Raw genomic sequence first — 20,276 nt, 5'->3', positions numbered from 1 at the left:
GCTATGCTGTTGGCGTATCATGCTGAAATGGAGAGCAGGAAGCAAAGCAGCAGCGTTACAAAGGAGTCCAGGACTTGAAGTGAATTCAGTTCATAAGCTCGTCTAAGCTCGTCACCGATAGATGGAGCTTATGAACTGAACTGAACGGCCCGTGAGCTCACATTGAATTTTAATTCAGTGGGTTCAAATTCTGCAGAGTAAGATGAACTGGCAACTCATCGCCACCTACATGTAGACGATTGGATAGTTTATATGAGAAAACAGTGCCCACCAACTAAATACGCTGTCAAAGAAACTAAAGAACACAGCTAAATGCACAGTTAATGACAGCTAAAGCACGTAAAATTATTTCGGCAATCACAATCTAAAGCAGAAAAAATATCAAGTGGAGGAGTTCATGTATCCCGGGCTCTTGTTCACGAGTGAGGGAAGGATGGAGCGGGAGATCGACAGACGGATCGGTGCACAGATCCGTCATGGTAAAGAGAGCGCTGAACCGGAAGGGCCCAGCTCTCGATTACCGGTCGATCTCCGTTCTCCGACCCTCACCTATGGTCACGAGCTTTGGGTAGTGACCGAAAGAACGAGATCCCGGGTACAAGCGGCTGAAATGAGCTTCCTCCGTAGGGGGGCTGGGCTCTCCCTTAGAGATAGGGTGAGAAGCTCAGCCATCCGGGAGGAGCTCGGAGTAGAGCCGCTGCTCCTCTGTGTACATAAATCATCTACATTTAACAAGACAAATAAAACTAATATTAAATTACTCAATGCTTGTATGTATTATATCAATTATTAATATGGTTTGTATGTAATGTGGTTTGTAAATGTGACAAAGTAAAAATGAAAAAGTAATTCGTTACACTACTCGTTACTGGTAAAAAGTAATATTATTTAAGTTACTAGTTAGTTTCCCAACACTGTGTATAATTTCCAAAAATCACACGGAAGGTCTCTCGCCAAGCACATCCGGCCAGACAGTGTCTCCTGTCCGTCTGGAAAACTCTTCAGTCATAAAAAAATAATAATAAATAAATAAATAAATAATAAATAAATTTAAAAATAAATAAATTTAAAAATAAATGAATTTAAAAATAAATAAATTTAAAAATAAATGAATTTAAAAATAAATAAATTTAAAAATTTAAAAATAAATAAATAATTCATTTAATTAATTTTAAGTTATATTGCACCAGATCAGAACAGACAGCTGTCTCACTTTACAGGTATAGGCAGCCCTTCTGCAAGAGGAGAAGGTTGTTCTGCCAGTTTCAACTTGTTTTCAGGTCATTTTGTTGATTCCAGTCTGAAATCTGCAGGAACATGTCCTTTTGTCAGCATCTGCCGGAAGAACCTTAGTTTACAACTAATTTTAAGATTCTTATCGAACATCTATAATTCAATGTTTATACACAAAGACGGTCATTGTCCAAGGTTCAACGTTATACAGAAGAACAAGATGCAGTCAGCTGTTTGGTCGTTTCCCTGCCAGTTTGACAAGTTGGTCTCGACGCGACCAGAAAAACGGCACCCCTGATTAACACATATTTTGTTGTTAAATTATTGTAATTTTTAAAAATATAATATAACTCATGAAACAACCAATAAAAAATCAAAATCCTGTTTAGTTTTTTGTGATAAAGTAATTTTTGAGCAGTCATGTGACACTGCGATGCATCATGCTCAGGTGCCAGGAATACCCCTCAACATTTATTGGAAAAACAAAGCGTTTGTTTTCTGCTATTACAAATATTCTTGGAGGGATGCCGTCTTCTGTTTTGCATGCCGCCCCTTCCAGGTTGACGGTGGCGTGGGGGACTCGTTTCACACGGGCATCAGTGACAGTGAATTGGGCCGTAAACTGAACAAGCATGCAGCCTCCCAGGCACACCTGAACTGGTTAAATGGAACAGCTTTAAAGAGAGTGCATCTGCAGGAACTGTAGCAGCCAAACGCTCTGGAAGCCACAAGTCTGCTGTTGAACAGAACAGATCCGATTTATGCGAGGTCGTCGACATCGTGAGGCGACTGTCTAAACTCGGATTGCCATTTCGTGGACGCAGGAAGGGACACGAGTCAGAATCACGAGGAAATGTTCTTGAGGTTTGTGACTTCTTCTCCAAGTATATATGCTCCACTGAACCTTTAACACCTGTAGCAAATGCGATGCTCCTTGAGAAAGGCAAATCGTTCCTGATAGCTTTATCTCTGAACATCTTGCATTTTTTGAGGGGCTGCAGCTTCTTATGGATTGGGCACTCACGATCTGGTTCCTCAATTGTCTTTGTCCCAGAACAGCTTTTCTCTGCAACATCTGTTCTGTGTACTGACGCAGTGGTTTTGCGGTTGTAAGGAATGGACTTTCCTGAGCATGTGGAAGCCTAACTTTTATAGCTTGACATAACAATGCTTTGATAATTTCTCATTTTAGCTTGTTGCTGAACAAACTGCATGAAAACTGAAAAAGGAGGAAATGACACTTTGTGAGTCTCCCTGTGCTCTGTCCCCACAGTTGTCCACCTTTCCTGTAGGCTGAAGGGAAGTTTTTCCACTATTGGTCTCGAGCTGTGTCTAGGTATGCAAGCCCTGCTAGTGCGCCATCTGCTTTAGCACAGTAACTCTAAAAGAAGGGTTCCATTAGGTTGTTATTTATTTGTTCGGCTCAGAAAGTCCTCTACCTTCTTTAAGAGTGCGTCTTCAATATCCTCTGAGGAGCCGTAACACCCCTCAAGGTGCTGCCAGGCCATTATCACACCGTCAGAGGGCCTTATGATTATGGGAGCAGCAAAACCCAAGGGCTATGGACTGTTGACAACACTCCCCTGCGTGTGAATGGTTTGGTCTCATCAGATACATGGCAAGTGAAACAGAGCCCCAGGCTTCTCTGAAATGGGAGAGGATCTATTCCGAGGTCCAAATCCCTTAAATCTTTTGCGCGGTCCTCCACAGGAAATGCTTCCATGACTCGGTTACGATTTGATGCAACTTCCTGAAGTCTCAGATTAGATTCAGCTAACATGTTCTTGGTTCTTGTCAACAGATCAATAGCATCTTCTGGCGTGGCAACTGCTGTGAGTCCATCTCAACAAACTGTAGCATCAATGCCATGTTCTACCTCACCCGCTTGCGCTGCCCGCCTCATGCAGTAGGTGGCGACAGCGGGCGACGGGCATGAACAAACATGAACTTTCAGCCTGTACTCAACTACGTTCTTAGTGATATCGCTTCCTTGAACCAGAGATAGCAAAGATAGTGTTCTCTCTGTCTCTCTGTGTTCTCCGCTCAGCTCAAAGCAATAAAACATTTGCTGTATATCTGCTATCAGCTGCTACCTGTAGGCTCCTTCCGAAACCCCAATAGCACCCCAATCAGAGTGTTGAGATCGGGCCCACTAAGGAGCACTTGGTTTAGGGATATGCCATCACACTCTGCGCTCGAATCAAAAACGATCCCCAAATAAGATGATGTCTCGCTCTGGACCTTTTTACACATAGCTTTCTTAACACTATCCAAATACATTGTATACAACGAAGCACGAACCTGTTCACACTTTTAATCATCTTTTTAAACATACAAAACATGAATTCACGGATGTCTTTGAACAAAAGACATAACAGCCCCTTTCATGGTCTTATTTCATGATAACATTGCCTAATATTTATTATAAAAATTCTAAATGGTAGTATTATAATTACATGCAGCATCAAGGAAGAGTATTAAAAATGTAATACGTATACAGGTCGTATTTAATCCATGTATTAAATCGCTGGAAAAAATGGATTGGCTGTTCTTTTCGGAGCTAACGTAGTTAGCCAGTTTCTCCCTTGTGCCGGTCTCCAGCTCAGAGAAATGCAGAGTTGTGGCATAAAAATTTGCCACAAGACATTTTGCAAATCAACGTGAATAAGAAACACATCGGTCGAGGCCCAGATTAATAATTGAGGCAATACTTGAGATTGAACTGCAGACAGCTGGGAGTTTCTGTACATATTTTAATATGCATAAATCACACCTGCGTATAAGTCGCAGGACCGGCCAAGCTATGGAAAAAAAGTGTGACTTATAGTCTGGAAAATACACTCATCTAATCAGTCCGAATTCCTCCCACATAGTTTGTCACGCGTGTTCGTACAAATAGTTCTACTTTCATGTCGGGACTTCTTGCAGACGACCAGGAGAGGCAGGCACCCCGGCTATGCTTTAACGTGATTTCTATTTGCCACAGTTCTCGTGCGGTTCGTTGTGTCCACTTTACTACCAACGGAAGGACGGGTGATGGCGTGGGTCGTGCTCATCCCATCGTCCACTCTCAGCACATTACAGCATTGTGAGCAGCCGGTTAAGTGTCCTCATCCCAGAATGAATTACACACGTCTTCTGTGACTAGAAATCTGCCACAACTTGACATGAGTGGATTTGTCTGTGGAATAAAAGACGAGACAAAACAGAGCACGTAAAGAATTTATGCTCGGGATGACAAATACTGAATTATTTTAATAAAGCAAACATGAAGACTTCTTTACTTTGCATTTAATACTTAAGGTCATCGGGAAATCTGTACAGAATTACAGCTTAAAGCGTTTTTTTTTCAAGCCAGCACTGATCATCCAGAAGGCAGCGATCTGGATGGAGAACCCTTAAATACAAAGTGGACAAGGCTGTATAAATAATAGAATGTGCAACGTACGGCATGTAAAATATATACTTTGTATATTTATATGTTTAAAACATGCTGATTGGCTAAAGCCAGACAACTTTGCGCACACACACTCTCCAGCCGCCGTGTAAGCCACATACACACAGTTTGGTCACATTACAAATATATCAGGACACAGACAATACGTTGAGAAAAGCTTTCGTTGGAATAGTGCTGCTCGTTGGTCGAATGGCTGAAGGCTCGATGTGTAACGGGTGAAGAGCAGTGAGTCGATATACTTCAGTCAAGTATACCTGGATAGAATTCAATTCAATTCAATTCAGTTTTATTTATATAGCGCCAGATCACAACATAAAGTCATCTCAAAGCACTTTACAGGATTAGCAGGGAAAGACCTGCAGGGAAACACAGAACCCAACTTGACCCACAAGAGCAACGGAGGCAAGGAAAAACTTCCCTTTAACGGGCAGAAACCTTGGACAGAACCTAGGCTCATGGTGGACGGCCATCTGTCTGGCCGGCTGGGTTGAGAGAGAGAGAGAGAGAGAGAGAGAGAGAGAGAGAGAATGGCAGGTCGGAGACGAGTCAAGGAGATGGATAGGGAAGTGATAGTGAGACAGAGCAGGAGCAGACAAAAACTAAATGCTAATGCTAGCGACGTGGACATCAGCGCTGAGGCCACAGGTCCAGGTTCTGCAGCACCACGGACAGAAGGACTAGCGACGTGGACTTCAGTGTTGAGGGACACAGGTCCAGGTTCTGCAGCACCACGGACAGAAGGACCTGAAAGAGAGAGAAGGACAAACAGCGGGAGAGAGCGAACAAGACTACGGGGAATAGAGACATATTGCACACATATATTTATAACATAAATAATCAGATAAAGAGGGAGGAGCTCAGTGTGTCATGATGTTAAGCCACCAATGCTGCCTAATGACAGCAGATTGATTATACTGATTACTGCATCGATTAGTTATAAGCTTTGTTAAAAAGGAAAGTCTTTAATCTACTCTTGAACATAGAGATGGTGTCTGTCTCACGAACCAAAACGGGGAGCCGATTCCACAATAAAGGAGCTTGATAACTGGAAGCTCCGCCCCCCTGTCTGCTCTTGGAAATTTTTGGAACCACGAGCAGGCCAGCGTTTTGGGACCGCAGGGTCCTAGTGGGGCAATACGGGATAATCATCTCTGTAAGGTAAGGAGGGGCCTGGCCAGTGAGGGCTTTAAAAGTAAGTAGAAGGATTTTATATTCAATCCGTTCCCTAACAGGAAGCCAATGCAGAGATGCCAGAACAGGGGAAATGTGTTCTCTCAGTCTGGCCCCCGTCAAAACATGAGCTGCTGCATTCTGGATCAGCTGGAGATGTTTAATAGACTTTTTTGGGCAGCCGGACAGTAAGGAGTTGCAGTAGTCCAGTCTGGAAGTCACAAAGTCACGTCTCCCTGCACAAAGCTCACGCTTCCACCAGGTGAGCTGCCCCTCAGTCTGGCTGCTGAGGATGTGGTGAGGTCCCTGCGGAAGATCAACCCCCGCAAGGCTGCAGGCCCAGACAACATCCCGGGCCGGGTTCTGAGGGACTGTGCCGATCAGCTCTTCAAGGTGTTGACCGACATCTTCAACACCTCATTGTCCCAGGGCTCAGTGCCAACGTGTCTGAAGACAGCCACCATCATCCCTGTCCCCAAGACCTCCACCGTTTCATGCCTGAACGACTATCGGCCGGTTGCTCTGACTCCGATAGTCATGAAGTGCTTTGAGCGGCTGGTGATGGGGCACATTAAGGACAGCGTCGATGATAGTGTGGACCCCCATCAGTATGCGTACCGGAGGAACCGCTCCACCGACGATGCGATCGCTTCAGTGGTTCACGAGGCCCTGAGTCACCTGGAGACCAGAGACGCTTATGCCAGGCTGCTGTTTCTGGACTTCAGCTCGGCATTTAACACCATCATCCCGCAGACTCTGGTCAACAAACTGGTGACACTGGGGCTGAGCCCATCGATGTGCAACTGGGTTCTGGACTTCCTGACGAACAGGCCGCAGACTGTGAGAATCCGCAACATCTCCTCCGCCCCCATCATCCTCAACACCGGCTCCCCTCAAGGATGCGTTCTGAGCCCTCTGCTGTTCACCCTGCTGACGTATGACTGCAAAGCCAAGTACCCGGGCAGTCATATCGTCAAGTTCGCAGACGACACAGCAGTGGTGGGACGCATCCACAACAACGACGAGTCGGAGTACATGCAGGAGGTGGAACATCTGGTGCAGTGGTGCAGAGATAATAACCTCTGCATCAATGTGAAGAAAACAAAGGAGATGATTGTGGATTACAGGAAAGGAGGCTACACCCCCCTTCCCCTCCACATCGGAGGAGCGGCTGTCGAGGTGGTCCAGAGCATCAGGTACCTGGGCGTGCACATCGCTAGCGACCTGACATGGAGGACTAACTCAGCCGCCTTAGTGAAAAAGGCCCACCAGCGCCTCTACTTTCTGAGGAGGCTGAGGCGAGCAGGTATGGGCTCCCCTGTCCTGGCGTCCTTCTACAGGTGTGCGGTGGAGAGTGTCCTCTCATCCTGCATCACGGTGTGGTACGGCAGCTGCTCTGCTGCAGACAGGAAGGCCCTGCAGCGGGTGGTTAAATCGGCCCAAAGGACTTCGGAGAGCAGCCTACCCACCGTGAGTGACATTTACAGCAGGAGGTGCAGGAAAAAGGCAACCTGCATCATGAAGGACCCCACCCACCCTGCACACGGACTATTTTCCCCCCTCCCATCTGGGATGAGACTGCGCAGCATCAGGGCCAGAACCACCAGGTTCAAAAACAGTTTCTTCCCTGATGCTGTGAGGGTTGTGAACAGTGGATAACTCGGAGGCCAAATGCACTGCTTCCGTGTTGGACCCAAACGGGAATCGTGCTATCACTTTGTCACTTTGTCACTTTGTCACTTTTTAATTTTGTGTATATATTTACTTTAAGTTGAATGAATGTGTGTTGTGTGCCTCGAGCTGGGACCTGAGTGCTGTTTTTCGTTCGTGCATGAGAGTGTATGAATGACATTAAAGATTTCTTGATTCTTGAAAAGCATGGACTATTTTTTCTGCATCTTTTCGGGTTAGTAGGTGCCTGACTTTTGAAATATGCTTTATCTGGGACTGAAATGACAGGTCCTGATCAAAGATTACACCCAGATTCTTGGCAGTGGTGCTGGTGGACACTGAGACGCCATCTAGTTCAACTACAACACTAGAACAGACATTTCTGAGATGCTTTGGCCCAAGAACCAGAACCTCACTTTTATTTAGATTTAATAACAGGAAGTTCTCGGTCACCCAGGAGTTAATGTCCTTAAGGCACGTCTGAAGTCTAACCGACTGATCGACCTTGTCTGGCTGAACGGACAGGTACAATTGAGTATCGTCCGCATAGCAGTGGAAATTTATGCTATGTTTATTAATAATGTTACCTAAGGGTAGCATATACAGCGTGAACAGAATAGGTCCAAGCACTGAACCCTGTGGAACTCCATATTTAACTTCAGTGTACGTAGAGGATTCATCATGAACATGTACAAACTGAAATCTATCAGATAAATATGATCTAAACCAGTTTAATGCAGATCCTCTAACACCAACAGATTGTTCCAGCCTCTGTAACAGAATCTGATGATCTATTGTGTCAAAGGCTGCACTGAGATCTAATAAAATAAGCACGGAGACCAGTCCATTATCAGACGCTATTAAAGGTCATTGGTGACTTTAACTAATGCTGTCTCTGTGCTATGATGAGCTCTGAAACCCAACTGAAAAACCTCAAATAACTTATTGTCTTGTAAGAATTCACACAGCTGACTGGAAACTGCTTTCTCTAAAAGCTTTGACAGGAATGGAAGGTTTGAAATTGGCCGATAGTTAGCCAAGACATCAGGATCTAATGTTGGTTTTTTGAGAAGCAGTTTAATGACTGCTGTTTTAAAAGACTTGGGTACATAGCCTGTGAGTAGGGATAGATTAATTATATTTAGCAAAGCAATACTGATTGAGGGGAAGACTTCTTTAAGTAGCTTAGTTGGGACCGGGTCTAAGAGACAAGTGCACGGTTTAGATGAGGCAATAGCTGCACTCATTTGCTGCAAGTTAATGGGGGTGAAGCTATCCAAGTAACTATCAAGAATAACAGCCGTATCTCTACTTCCATTGCCAGGGGGGGGGGGGGGGGGTCAATGCCACACGAAGGCAGACGCTGACGAATGACGTCCCTAATCGATTCGATTTTGGTACTGAAGAAGTTCATGAAGTCTTCACTACTGAGACCTGTCGGGACAAAAGGGTCAACAGAGCTGGCGCTTTGTGTCAGCCTAGCTACGGTGTCAAAGAGAAACCTCGCATTAGATTTGTTCTCTTCTATTAGAGATGAGTAATATGCTCCTCTTGCCTTGCGGAGCGTCTTCCTGTACATTTTCAGGCTGTTTTTCCAGATTAAACAAGACTCCTCCAATTTAGTTGAGCGCCACCTTCTCTCCAGTCTTCGGGATGTTTGTTTTAACAATCTAATTTCAGAATTGAACCACAGAGCTTTCCTTCTTGGTTTTTCGTTTTTTAATTCTTAAGGGGGCGATGGAGTCAAGCGTCGTGCGCATCAAGTCCCCAGCACCACCTACAAGATGATCTATGTGGGAGGGGCTAAAGTTACCACACGACTCCTCAGTAATGTTAAGGCTTGATAAAGAGTTTAATGCTGACGGGATCACTTCTTTGAATTTAGCAATAGCACCATCAGACAGACATCTAGTCAAGGCAGTTCTGTTTGATGGAATGTAGTCCAATAATACAAACGTAAAAGTGATGAACTTGTGGTCTGATAAAAAAGGGTTCAGTGGAAATACAATTAATTGATCAATATCAATACCATACGTGAGAACCAGATCCAAGGTGTGATTAAAGCTGTGGGTGGGTTCGTTCACTATCTGGGAGAAGCCAATTGAGTCCAGTAATGAGAGGAAGGCAGTAGCAAGGCAGTCGTCACTGACATCTACATGAATGTTAAAATCTCCCACAACAAGTATCTGTTCTGCTTTCAGAACTAAGCTTGTTAAAAATTCTGAAAATTCTGACATGAATTCAGAGTATGGGCCTGGAGGGCGGTAAACTATAACAATCAAGACTGGCTGGCTTGATTTCCATGTTGGGAGTGACAGACTAAGAATAAGACTCTCAAAGGAGGTATAGTTTAATTTAGGTTTAGTGTTAATCTGGAGCTCAGAGTTATAGATGGCTCCAACTCCACCTCCACGGCCGGCGTCTCGAGAAATGTGAGAGTTAACATAGCGTGGCTTCATTTAAACTGAAATAATCTTCAGGACCCAGCCAGGTTTCAGTCAAAGAGAAAATATCAACATGCTGATCTGAGATCAGATCATTTATTAAAAATGCCTTTGACGCCAAAGAGCGAATATTCAAAAGTCCACATTTAATGGTTTTACTATTATTAATTTCTGTGGCAGCAGTTTTTATTTTTATAAGGTTTCCAGGAGTAACACGTCTCCTGTACAATTTAACAACCTTAGGGTGTCGGGGAACAGACACCATCTCTATAGACACCATCTCTATGGGGTTCTGTGTGGGGTTCTGGATGGGGTTCTGGGTGGGTGACTGATCCAGAGGACGCTCAGAGATGGGTGTAGGACTACATCTCTGACTCCTGGTCCCGACTCTGGATTGTCAGGGTTTTGGTTGTCTAACAAACTCGGTCAGATTGCTAGAAATGAGAGCTGCGCCAGCAAACGTAGGATGGACACCGTCTCTCCTAATAAGACCAGGTTTTCCCCAGAATGTCTGCCAGTTATTTACAAAGCCCACGTTGTTTTCCGGACACCACCTAGACAGCCAGCGGTTGAATGACGACATGCGGCTAAACATATCGTCACTCGTCAGATTGGGGAGGGGGCCAGAGAAAACTACGGAGTCCGACATAGTCCTAGCAAAGCTACACATGACTCAATATTAATTTTAGTGACCTCCGACTGGCGTAGCCGGACGTCATTAGTGCCGACGTGGATTACAATCTTACGGTATTTACGTTTAGCTTTCGCCAGCAACTTCAAATTTGATTCAATGTCGCCCGCTCTGGCCCCCGGGATACACCTCACTATGGCCGCTGGAGTCGCTAGCTTCACGTTTCTGAGAATGGAGTCACCAATCACCAGAGTACTGTCCTCAGCAGGTGTGTTGCTGAGCGGGGAAAATCTATTAGAAACGTGAACGGGGCGGTGGTGAACCGTAGCGGGCTTCGGACTATGCTTCCTCCGAACAGTCACCCAGCCGCCTTGGTGTCCCGGCTGCTCGGGAGCAGCTGGGAGACGGTTAGCGGCTCGGTCCGCACCGCTAAGGGAGGGCTGGCTAGCTATCGAAGCTACTGGATTCGCTTCTATGGTGCGGAACCGTGTCTCTAAATCATTTAGCCTCGTCTCCAACATAGCAAATAGACTACACCTCTTACACGTTTCGCTGTCAGTAAAGGAAGCAGAGGAGAAGCTAAACATTTGACATACTGAGCAGGACAACGGAGAGGCAGACGGAGAAGCCATCGCTAGCTAGCTAGCGGTGCTAAAAGCTATTCGATAGTTAGCTTATCAAACCAAAGGAGAAACGCCCCAAAGAGTTGCGAAAGTTGGCGGCGTTAATCCGCTAACAACAAATAGGACGTCAGTCTCTCATGCCAGGGTGCTTCTCGAACGGATGTTATGTCCTGTACCACCACACCACACACCACAATGAGTACAATTCCCGTGTCACCTCTGGAACGTCCCAGATGTACATTCAAAGAGGGGGCGGAGCCGAGCAGTGCAACCCTTCATAAACAACAACCCTCAGAAGATGTCGGGATGTCTTGTGTGGGCCTCCATAGTCCAACAACCACAAAGCACGAGTGCCTGGGACGTCTGATGGAGACACGTGGTGTCTCATCTAGAGGTCAGCTCGTCCGTCAGTACCTCATTCAGGGTTTCAGTGACTGTGTGGAGTTGCACATGAAAGCTATCAAGAAGCTACAACAACATTTCAGAGACTGACCTCTGGGATTACGGTCAGGAATCTCATCTTCTGAGTGTCGTGTTCCCCTTTAAACCCTTCATATTGTTCACAATTATTAAACACAAGAATGTCTTTTTGGCTACAAGAACCCCCAAAAGCTGTTGAGGTAAGTGTTTCCCCTTCTGGCAAGCCCTGGTCGGGTTGGTTCCTGTTCTGTAGAAGCTGAACGACTTGCTCCAGCTCCACGGCTGACCAAGCTGGGTGGGTGGGTAAGGGTCACACAACTCCACTTTGGAACGGCGTGGAGCTCAGCATGCTGATCTGTGTAGCATGAAACCCGGCGCCGGGCGCCGGACGCCACTCCCAGGCAGGGTTAGCTGGAGGAAGAGAGAAAGAAGCTAGCTTTGTCTCAGAAAATAGCAAAGCTGCGTGCAGAACTCCACGTATGACAGGAGATCAAGCACAAATGGAGCGTTACTCATCTTCTGTGGGTTAGATGTGCTCTAGATCAAAGTCAGAGCACAAATGGAGCGTTACTCATCTTCTGTGGGTTAGATGTGCTCTAGATCAAAGTCAGATGCACGAAGACAAGCCTATAACGAGTCCTCGCTCCACTGGCAACAAAAAAACCATCAGACATCATCAAAGCTTATATTTTAACCATCAAGACTAGATGGTCAGGAGCCCCAACAAACATGCATGGCCACAGGCCGCCACCACCACCATAGCAAGCAGTCAACCAGGACCGTGTCTGAACGTTCGGTGCAGCAAAGACACTTTGTGGTTGGAAACCAAAACACACATTTAGGAATGTAATGCTTCACGGGGAATAATGTGGTGTCCCCTGTCACCCTGTTTACGCTTTATATCAGTGGTCCCCAAACTACGGCCCGCCCCCCTGAACAATCCCAGATTAAAAGATAAAAAAAGGAAAGAAAAGAAAAATCTTTTTTTTTTTTTATATTTGGAATTATTATTATTATTATTATAAACTGAAAAACTGCCCCCCCTTTCATGGAGAGACAATTATTTCAGTCATTCCTAAAGAACGAGGGGAATTACCGGCCCCAAAGGGCTCTTCGTGGTGGGGGCTCCTTTCATCTGAACTACTTTTGTGTTCAAAACGTGCACGACCTCCCCCCTGGGTGAACTCAGCCCCCCCCGTAGGTCAGAAGATAAACTACACGCATCCCCGATAACACGTTTTACACATTTTGCCGTTGAATGTTGGCAGCTCAGCAAACAGCGCTGCAGTCATCACTGTTTGATGCCTTTAATGCCCCCACCTGCTCTCGCTGGTTGGGGGCGGGCGACTGGGCCTCCTCGTGGACTGGCTGGGCTGGACTTTCATGGAGGTGCGTGGCGAGCAGCGTGCAAACTGCTCTGCTGGGGGCGGTTTCTTGGGGATCTTCTTGACCAGTCGACTGACCCACTTCTTTTGCTCCTCCTGGGATAGGGCCAGCAGCAGGAGGTTTTTGGCCGTAGACACATCATAGTTCACTGGGGGGGGGGCAGAGCCAGAGCGCATTAGTCATGAATCACCGTTAATTAATAGACAGGCCCACCTTTGCATGGCGCGACGATGTCCTCCTTCTTCTCCATGTGGTCTTTGTGACACTTGATGTGGCAGCGGCGGCACTCCAGGGCAGGCGGGGGCTTGAACATGTTCCACAGCGGCTTGGTGCAGGCCTCGCAGCTAGCAGGGAAGTGGTAGAGCGTGGGGACCAACTCGTGGCCATTGTGGCAGATGTAGATGGACTTCTCTCCACAGGCCAGCGGCTCCACGGGGAACTCCTGCTCCTTTTTGCTCTCGCCCTCATTGGCATAAAGAATCTGGAACATTGACAACACAATTGTGTGTCTCAAATAAACAAAGACGATCAGCAAGAGTCAGGATTCCAACAGTAGATCACGGAAGCAGACCTGGAATATCCTCGGGATCTCTTTGGCGTCGGCACGGTACACATCGGTTTGGGTGACGGGCCTCACGTGGAACAGTTTGCTGTGTGAAGACAAAACCATCATTCCTACAGGACGCAGTGAGACCCGTCCCCGTCTGTCTTCTCAGCAGAGGTGGACAAGTTGCTCTACTCACTCTATATCTAGCACCATGTAGGGAATGGACTGCTCCTTGTCTTGCTCGTTGCTGTAGAAGAGAATCTTCTTGCTGCTCACAACGACATACTAAAGCAACAGACGTGGGACCGTCTCCACCCGGACCCCGTTTGATCAGCAGGAAGTGATGTCACAACGCGTGTCCCGTCTCCACCCGGACCCCGTTTGATCAGCAGGAAGTGACGTCACAGCGCGTGTCCCGTCTCCACCCGGACCCCGTTTGATCAGCAGGAAGTGATGTCACAGCGCGGGTCCCGTTTCCACCATGACCCCGCATTAACTAATCTGATCCAGATTCAGGTTTAGAGCTGCATCTGCAGGACAGACAGCATCCAAAAACACAACAGACTCTGTCCTCAAAGAGGAAGACGAGTAAAAACAGAACGGACAGAGATCAGGTTTCTCATCTGGAGAACATGATTCAACCGTCCGAAATACGACACCGCTGCAGAAACACTGAAACACTGAAGCCCAGCGACATTCAGCAGGAAACGACAACGGTACCGTTCAATTGTTAGGAACGTAGAACCTTTAAATCTCCACGCCGACGGGGTTCTGATAGTCCAAGGCCTTGAAATTAAAAAGCAGAACCTTTCCGGGAATTCCAGGCCCACGTTCTCACGCCAACAGAAACGACAGCTGAATGTCATGTGACCCGAACACAAACATCAGGTTCTGGAACAAACACGGTTCTACTCTCAGTCAGAGGTTCTCATCAGGTTAACATTTGAACACTCGTTCACCCCACACTGAGAAAATCCTGATCTTATTCTGACAAAAACACACAATGCAGACGGAGGCGTGTCAATGTGTGTGTGTGTGTGTGTGTGTGCGTTCGTGTGAGGTAATGTCAGAATATCAGGCCCATTTAATTGAAGACACACACATTGGTTAAATATCAACTGGAATCATTAAAATACCCAGAATCCTGTGTGAGCCGGGGGGGGGGTCTATCCGACACACCCTGATCCGTGTGACGTCACCCTGCACACCTGAGTCAGGGGGTCAGAGGTCATGCGACAGACAGGTCAGGACCTACCAGCTGTTTCCTAAGCAGAAGGATGTTGTCCTCCAGCAGCTTCTCCTCGGAGCTCAGGTGAGACTCCTTTTGCTGCTCCTGCTGCAGGTCCAAAGCGGTCCGGACGAGCTCCTCCTGCCGCTGACGCAGGTACTCCAGCTCACCGAGTCCGGACCCGGTGGCCTCCAGCCTCTCCCGCACCGAGCGCAGCCGCTCCACCGCCTCCGCATCCGCCTCTGTGGAAAGAGACATCTGCCCCATCAGTGGGTCCGGTGTGACGTCAGGGTCTCTGCGGCGTCAGTGTGCGGACATCAGCGAGGTGAAGACATTCCGTCGGTCCAATCAGAGGGACCCGGCTTTATCGGACCCAGGACCTCACTCTGGTCTTCTTTGCATCTCCCCAATATCAACCGGTGAGCCGACGGTGCCGCCGCGGCCGAACAGGTGAAATGAATCCGGTGACTGGTCCCGGGTGCAGAAGGTGAGCTGTCCAGGTGAGCTGTCCAGGTGAGCGGATCCGTCCGAGCGCAGCGGACAGTCGGCGTGAACTCCGCTCCGCTGCAGCTCCTCCAGAAACTTCATCCAGACTGACCCACATCGCACCGTAGTGTACGATACGCCCCGCCCATCCACGCTGACGTGCCCAGCTGTTAAAAACTACAATGTAACAAACACTTCCTGCAGCCCACCTTCAAAATAAAATGCTCCACGAGTTCTTTGTACCGCGACCCTAAACAGCTGCAGCTCAGGAGGTCGATTAACGTTTGCAGCTGCAGCTGTTTAGGTCTGGATATTTCACATGGAGAGCACATACCTCAGAATCAGAGTCAGAATCAGAATCAGAATCAGAAGTGGTTTATTGCCATTGTCAGTGAGGGTTCACAGACTAGGAACGTTTCTCGGTGAGGTCGTGCTACATCTAACATTAAGGACAAAATACAAAGACCATACAGGTACAAACATCAACAGCAGCCGGAGTGGTTACACAGATGTGTACTAGCAGCAGTAAACTATCGTCATCACGCAGTGCAAATGGAAAAGTGCAAGTTGTATTCAGGAGTCCGGGACAGAATTATTAAGTGTTCATTAGTCTTACGGCTGAGGGAAAGAAGCTGTTCTTGTGGCGGGAGGTTCTGGTCCGGATGGACCGTAGCCTCCTGCCCGAGGGGAGAGGGTCAAAGAATCCATGTCCAGGGTGAGAAGGGTCGGCTGTGATCCGACCTGCACGCCTCCGAGTCCTGGAGACATACAGGTCCTGGAGCGATGGCAGCTTGCAGCCGATCACCTTCTCCGCAGCACGTACACTGCGCTGCACTCTGTGTCTGTCCCTGGTGGTGGCGCCAGCGTACCACACGGTGATGGAGGAGGTGAGGACGCACTCCACGATGGAGGTGTAGAACTGCACCAACATCTGGGTTGGCAGATTGAGTTTCCTCAGCTGTCGCAGGAAGTACATCCTCTGCTGAGCCTTCTTGATGAGGGAGCTGATGGTCGGCTCCCACTTGAGGTCCCGGGTGATGGTGGTGCCCAGGAAGTGGAAAGAGTCCACGATGGAGATGGGGTAGGGGAGTATGTGAGGGCGAGGGGGGGCGGTGGGGCTGTGACTTTCCTGAAGTCGACAATCATCTCCACTGTTTTCTGGCTGTTCAGCTCCAGGTTGTTGCTGCGACACCAGGACACCAGCCGGTCCACCTCCCTCCTGTAGGCCGACTCATCACCGTCCGAGATGAGCCCGATGAGGGTGGTGTTGTCTGCAAACTTAATCAGTTTGACGGACTGATGGCCAGAGGTGCAGCAGTTGATGTACAGGGAGAAGAGCCAGGGGGAAAGTACACAGCCCTGGGGGGATCCGGTGCTGATAGTCAGGGTGTCCGAGACCGTAGACCCCAGCCGCACATGCTGCCTCCGCTCCGTCAGGAAGTCGGTGATCCACCAGCAGAGGGAGTCGGGCACGTCGAGCTGGAGCAGCTTGTCCTGGAGCAGCTCTTCACATGGAGAGCAAATACCTCCACCACGGCAGCAAGAAATAACCAAGTGAAATAACAGTAATACATTCCTGAATTCCTTTCCGCCACCTTCGTAAAAACAAACGACCAAAAAAGCAAAAACCTAGTAAAATTAATGGGTCAAAGATTTTGTAAATTATCATTGAAAAAAAAAAGCTCATTCATTCCTTTTCTATTAAGTGTTGTGTCTGGCTGAATTAATTGACAGCAGAAGTAAAGGACTCTATTTTAATTCTGAGGTTGGGCTATAAACAAATGTAATCTTTGCCAAGTTACGTTATTTTTGTTCATTTGTTTTCTCCTTCCCCCCACAGCCCAACCCTATATAGTAAGATTATTTTGCAGGGACGCCACTTCCCGTCTGTGTTTGCGCTCCGCCCCTTAGCCCCTCCCCGTCTGCTAGGTTTCCGTCAGGTCCTGACGTCCGTCCAGGTCCCGACCCGCTCGAATGATGATGTTACATCAGTGGTTCTTAACCTTGTTGCAGGTACCGAACCCCAACAGTTTCATATGCACATTCACCGAACTCTTCTTTAGTGAAAAACTAAAAATGCTTAATTTAATTGCATCACCGTGTGAAATGACAATAAAGTGCTATTCTATTCTAAAATGTGATTTTTTTCAAATTTAAGACATGTACATGATTTTTTTAATGGTGCACAAAATGAACCGTGCATGAACATCACGTTCTTCAAAGAACAAAACAAACACAGTGCATGAACTAACAAGAAATTACATACCAGCAAATCAGTGTGATTCTGCTGTTGCCTTTGAGACCAGTTCAGATATGAATGACTTCACCTTGGTGCCGCTCTCATGTCATGTTCCCAGCAAAGTCTGTTTCTTTTCTTCGTTTTTATGTCCAGCATCCTCAAAGGATTGCTCACAAAGATATGTTGTAACAAATGGTATTAAACGTTCCAGTGTTTCTTAGCAATAACAATTCCCCATCTCCATGTAGCTTCAAAAAGTGTTCCTTCAGTGTTGCCGGTGTGAGACTAGAGTTGCTCAACTTGGCATCAAAAGTCATGCAGATTCTCCTCCTGGTAAGCTCACCAGGGGGGTTTTGGACAAAAAATGAATGGCCGTAGGTTGCCAATTGAACCCGTTTTGAGGCGAAGGGCTGCCTGAGCCTCCGTCAGACTTCTCGAAGTCAATTTGCAATGTATCCTGCACGCAAATGACACCCCTATTGCGCTGTCAGGAAAAATACACTAGGTGGCACCAAAACCTCTTTTTCTCTTTTTTCATGGGGGGGGGGGACAAATGGTCCTTAAACTGGCCACTTACCTCATATGGGCGGAATCTTTGCGGGGGGGGTCCCAAGCTGTACAAAGGTAAAGTAAACTGTCCACTTACCTCATGTATGCCAAATCAATGGGTCTTGGTTGGGGGGTCACTCGGGGGGGGGGGGGGGCCTTGGTCCAAAAGGTCAATATATTGCCCACTTACCTCATATATGTCAAATCAATGGGTCTTGGTTGGGGGGTCACTCGGGGGGAGGGCCTTTGTCCAAAAGGTCAATATCTTGCCCACTTACCTCATATATGTCAAATCAATGGGTCTTGGTTGGGGGGTCACTCGGGGGGGGGGGGGGCTTTGTCCAAAAGGTCAATATCTTGCCCACTTACCTCATATATGCCAAATCAATGGGTCTTGGTTGGGGGTCACTCGGGGGGGGGGGGCTTGGTCCAGAAGGTCAATATCTTGCCCACTTACCTCATATACCCAAATAAATGGGTCTTGGGGGGGCGGTCCAAAAGGTCAATATCTTGCCCACTTACCTCATATACCCAAATCGATGGGTCTTGGTGGGGGGGTCACTTGGGGGTAAGTGGGCAAGTTATCTACCCTATGGACAGCGATCGATTTCTGAGACATGTGGTAAGTGGACAAGTTATCGACCCTTTGGACACCCATTCATTTGGTCCCCCATTCATTTGGGACACATGTGGTAAGTGGGCAACTTATCGACCCTTTGGACAGCGATCGATTTCTGAGACATGTGGTAAGTGGGCAAGTTATCGACCCTTTGGACAGCGGTCAATTTCTGAGACATGTGGTAAGTGGGCAAGTTATCGACCCTTTGGACAGCGGTCGATTTCTGAGACATGTGGTAAGTGGGCAAGTTATCGACCCTTTGGACACCCATTCATTTTGAACACATGTGGTAAGTGGGCAAGTTATCGACCCTTTGGACACCCATTCATTTGGTGGCCCTTGGGGTACCCATTCAGTTTGGACACATGTGGTAAGTGGGCAAGTTATCGACCCTTTGGACACCCATTCATTTGGTGGCCCTTTGGACACCCATTCATTTTGAACACATGTGGTAAGTGGGCAAGTTATCGACCCTTTGGACACCGCTCAATTTTTGAGACATGTGGTAAGTGGGCAAGTTATCGACCCTTTGGACACCCATTCATTTGGTCCCCCATTCATTTGGGACACATGAGGTAAGTGGGCAAGTTATCGACCCTTTGGACAGCGATCAATTTCTGAGACATGTGGTAAGTGGGCAAGTTATCGACCCTTTGGACAGCGGTCGATTTCTGAGACATGTGGTAAGTGGGCAAGTTATCGACCCTTTGGACAGCGGTCGATTTCTGAGACATGTGGTAAGTGGGCAAGTTATCGACCCTTTGGACACCCATTCATTTTGAACACATGTGGTAAGTGGGCAAGTTATTGACCCTTTGGACACCCATTCATTTGGTGGCCCTTGGGGTACCCATTCAGTTTGGACACATGTGGTAAGTGGGCAAGTTATCGACCCTTTGGACAGCAGTCGATTTCTGAGACATGTGGTAAGTGGGCAAGTTATCGACCCTTTGGACACCCATTCATTTGGTGGCCCTTGGGGTACCCATTCAGTTTGGACACATGTGGTAAGTGGGCAAGTTATCGACCCTTTGGACATATGTGGTAAGTGGGCAAGTTATCGACCCTTTGGACACATGTGGTAAGTGGGCAAGTTATCGACCCTTTGGACACATGTGGTAAGTGGGCAAGTTATCGACCCTTTGGACACCCATTCATTTGGTGGCCCTTGGGGTACCCATTCAGTTTGGACACATGTGGTAAGTGGGCAAGTTATCGACCCTTTGGACACATGTGGTAAGTGGGCAAGTTATCGACCCTTTGGACACATGTGGTAAGTGGGCAAGTTATCGACCCTTTGGACACCCATTCATTTGGTGGCCCTTGGGGTACCCATTCAGTTTGGACACATGTGGTAAGTGGGCAAGTTATCGACCCTTTGGACACATGTGGTAAGTGGGCAAGTTATCGACCCTTTGGACACCCATTCATTTGGTGGCCCTTTGGACACCCATTCATTTTGAACACATGTGGTAAGTGGGCAAGTTATCGACCCTTTGGACAGCGATCGATTTCTGAGACATGTGGTGAGTGGGCAAGTTATCGACCCTTTGGACACCCATTCATTGGGTCC

The 20,276-nt window shown here is 47.5% G+C and overlaps 1 protein-coding gene across 1 annotated transcript; it reads right to left on the bottom strand.

Annotated features, from left to right (window-relative positions):
- Positions 1-10,372: 10,372 nt before the first annotated feature.
- Positions 10,373-11,238, bottom strand: LOC137914851 (uncharacterized). Its single transcript, XM_068758347.1, is given in 2 exon segments — positions 10,373-10,644; positions 10,647-11,238. Coding segments are annotated over 2 exon segments (864 nt in total).
- Positions 11,239-20,276: the final 9,038 nt, after the last annotated feature.

Source organism: Brachionichthys hirsutus, unplaced genomic scaffold (genome assembly GCF_040956055.1).
Source record: "Brachionichthys hirsutus isolate HB-005 unplaced genomic scaffold, CSIRO-AGI_Bhir_v1 contig_610, whole genome shotgun sequence".
Classification (NCBI taxonomy): domain Eukaryota; kingdom Metazoa; phylum Chordata; class Actinopteri; order Lophiiformes; family Brachionichthyidae; genus Brachionichthys; species Brachionichthys hirsutus.
Note: the sequence above shows the minus strand (reverse complement) of the source record. Positions and strands in the feature narration are given on the sequence as shown.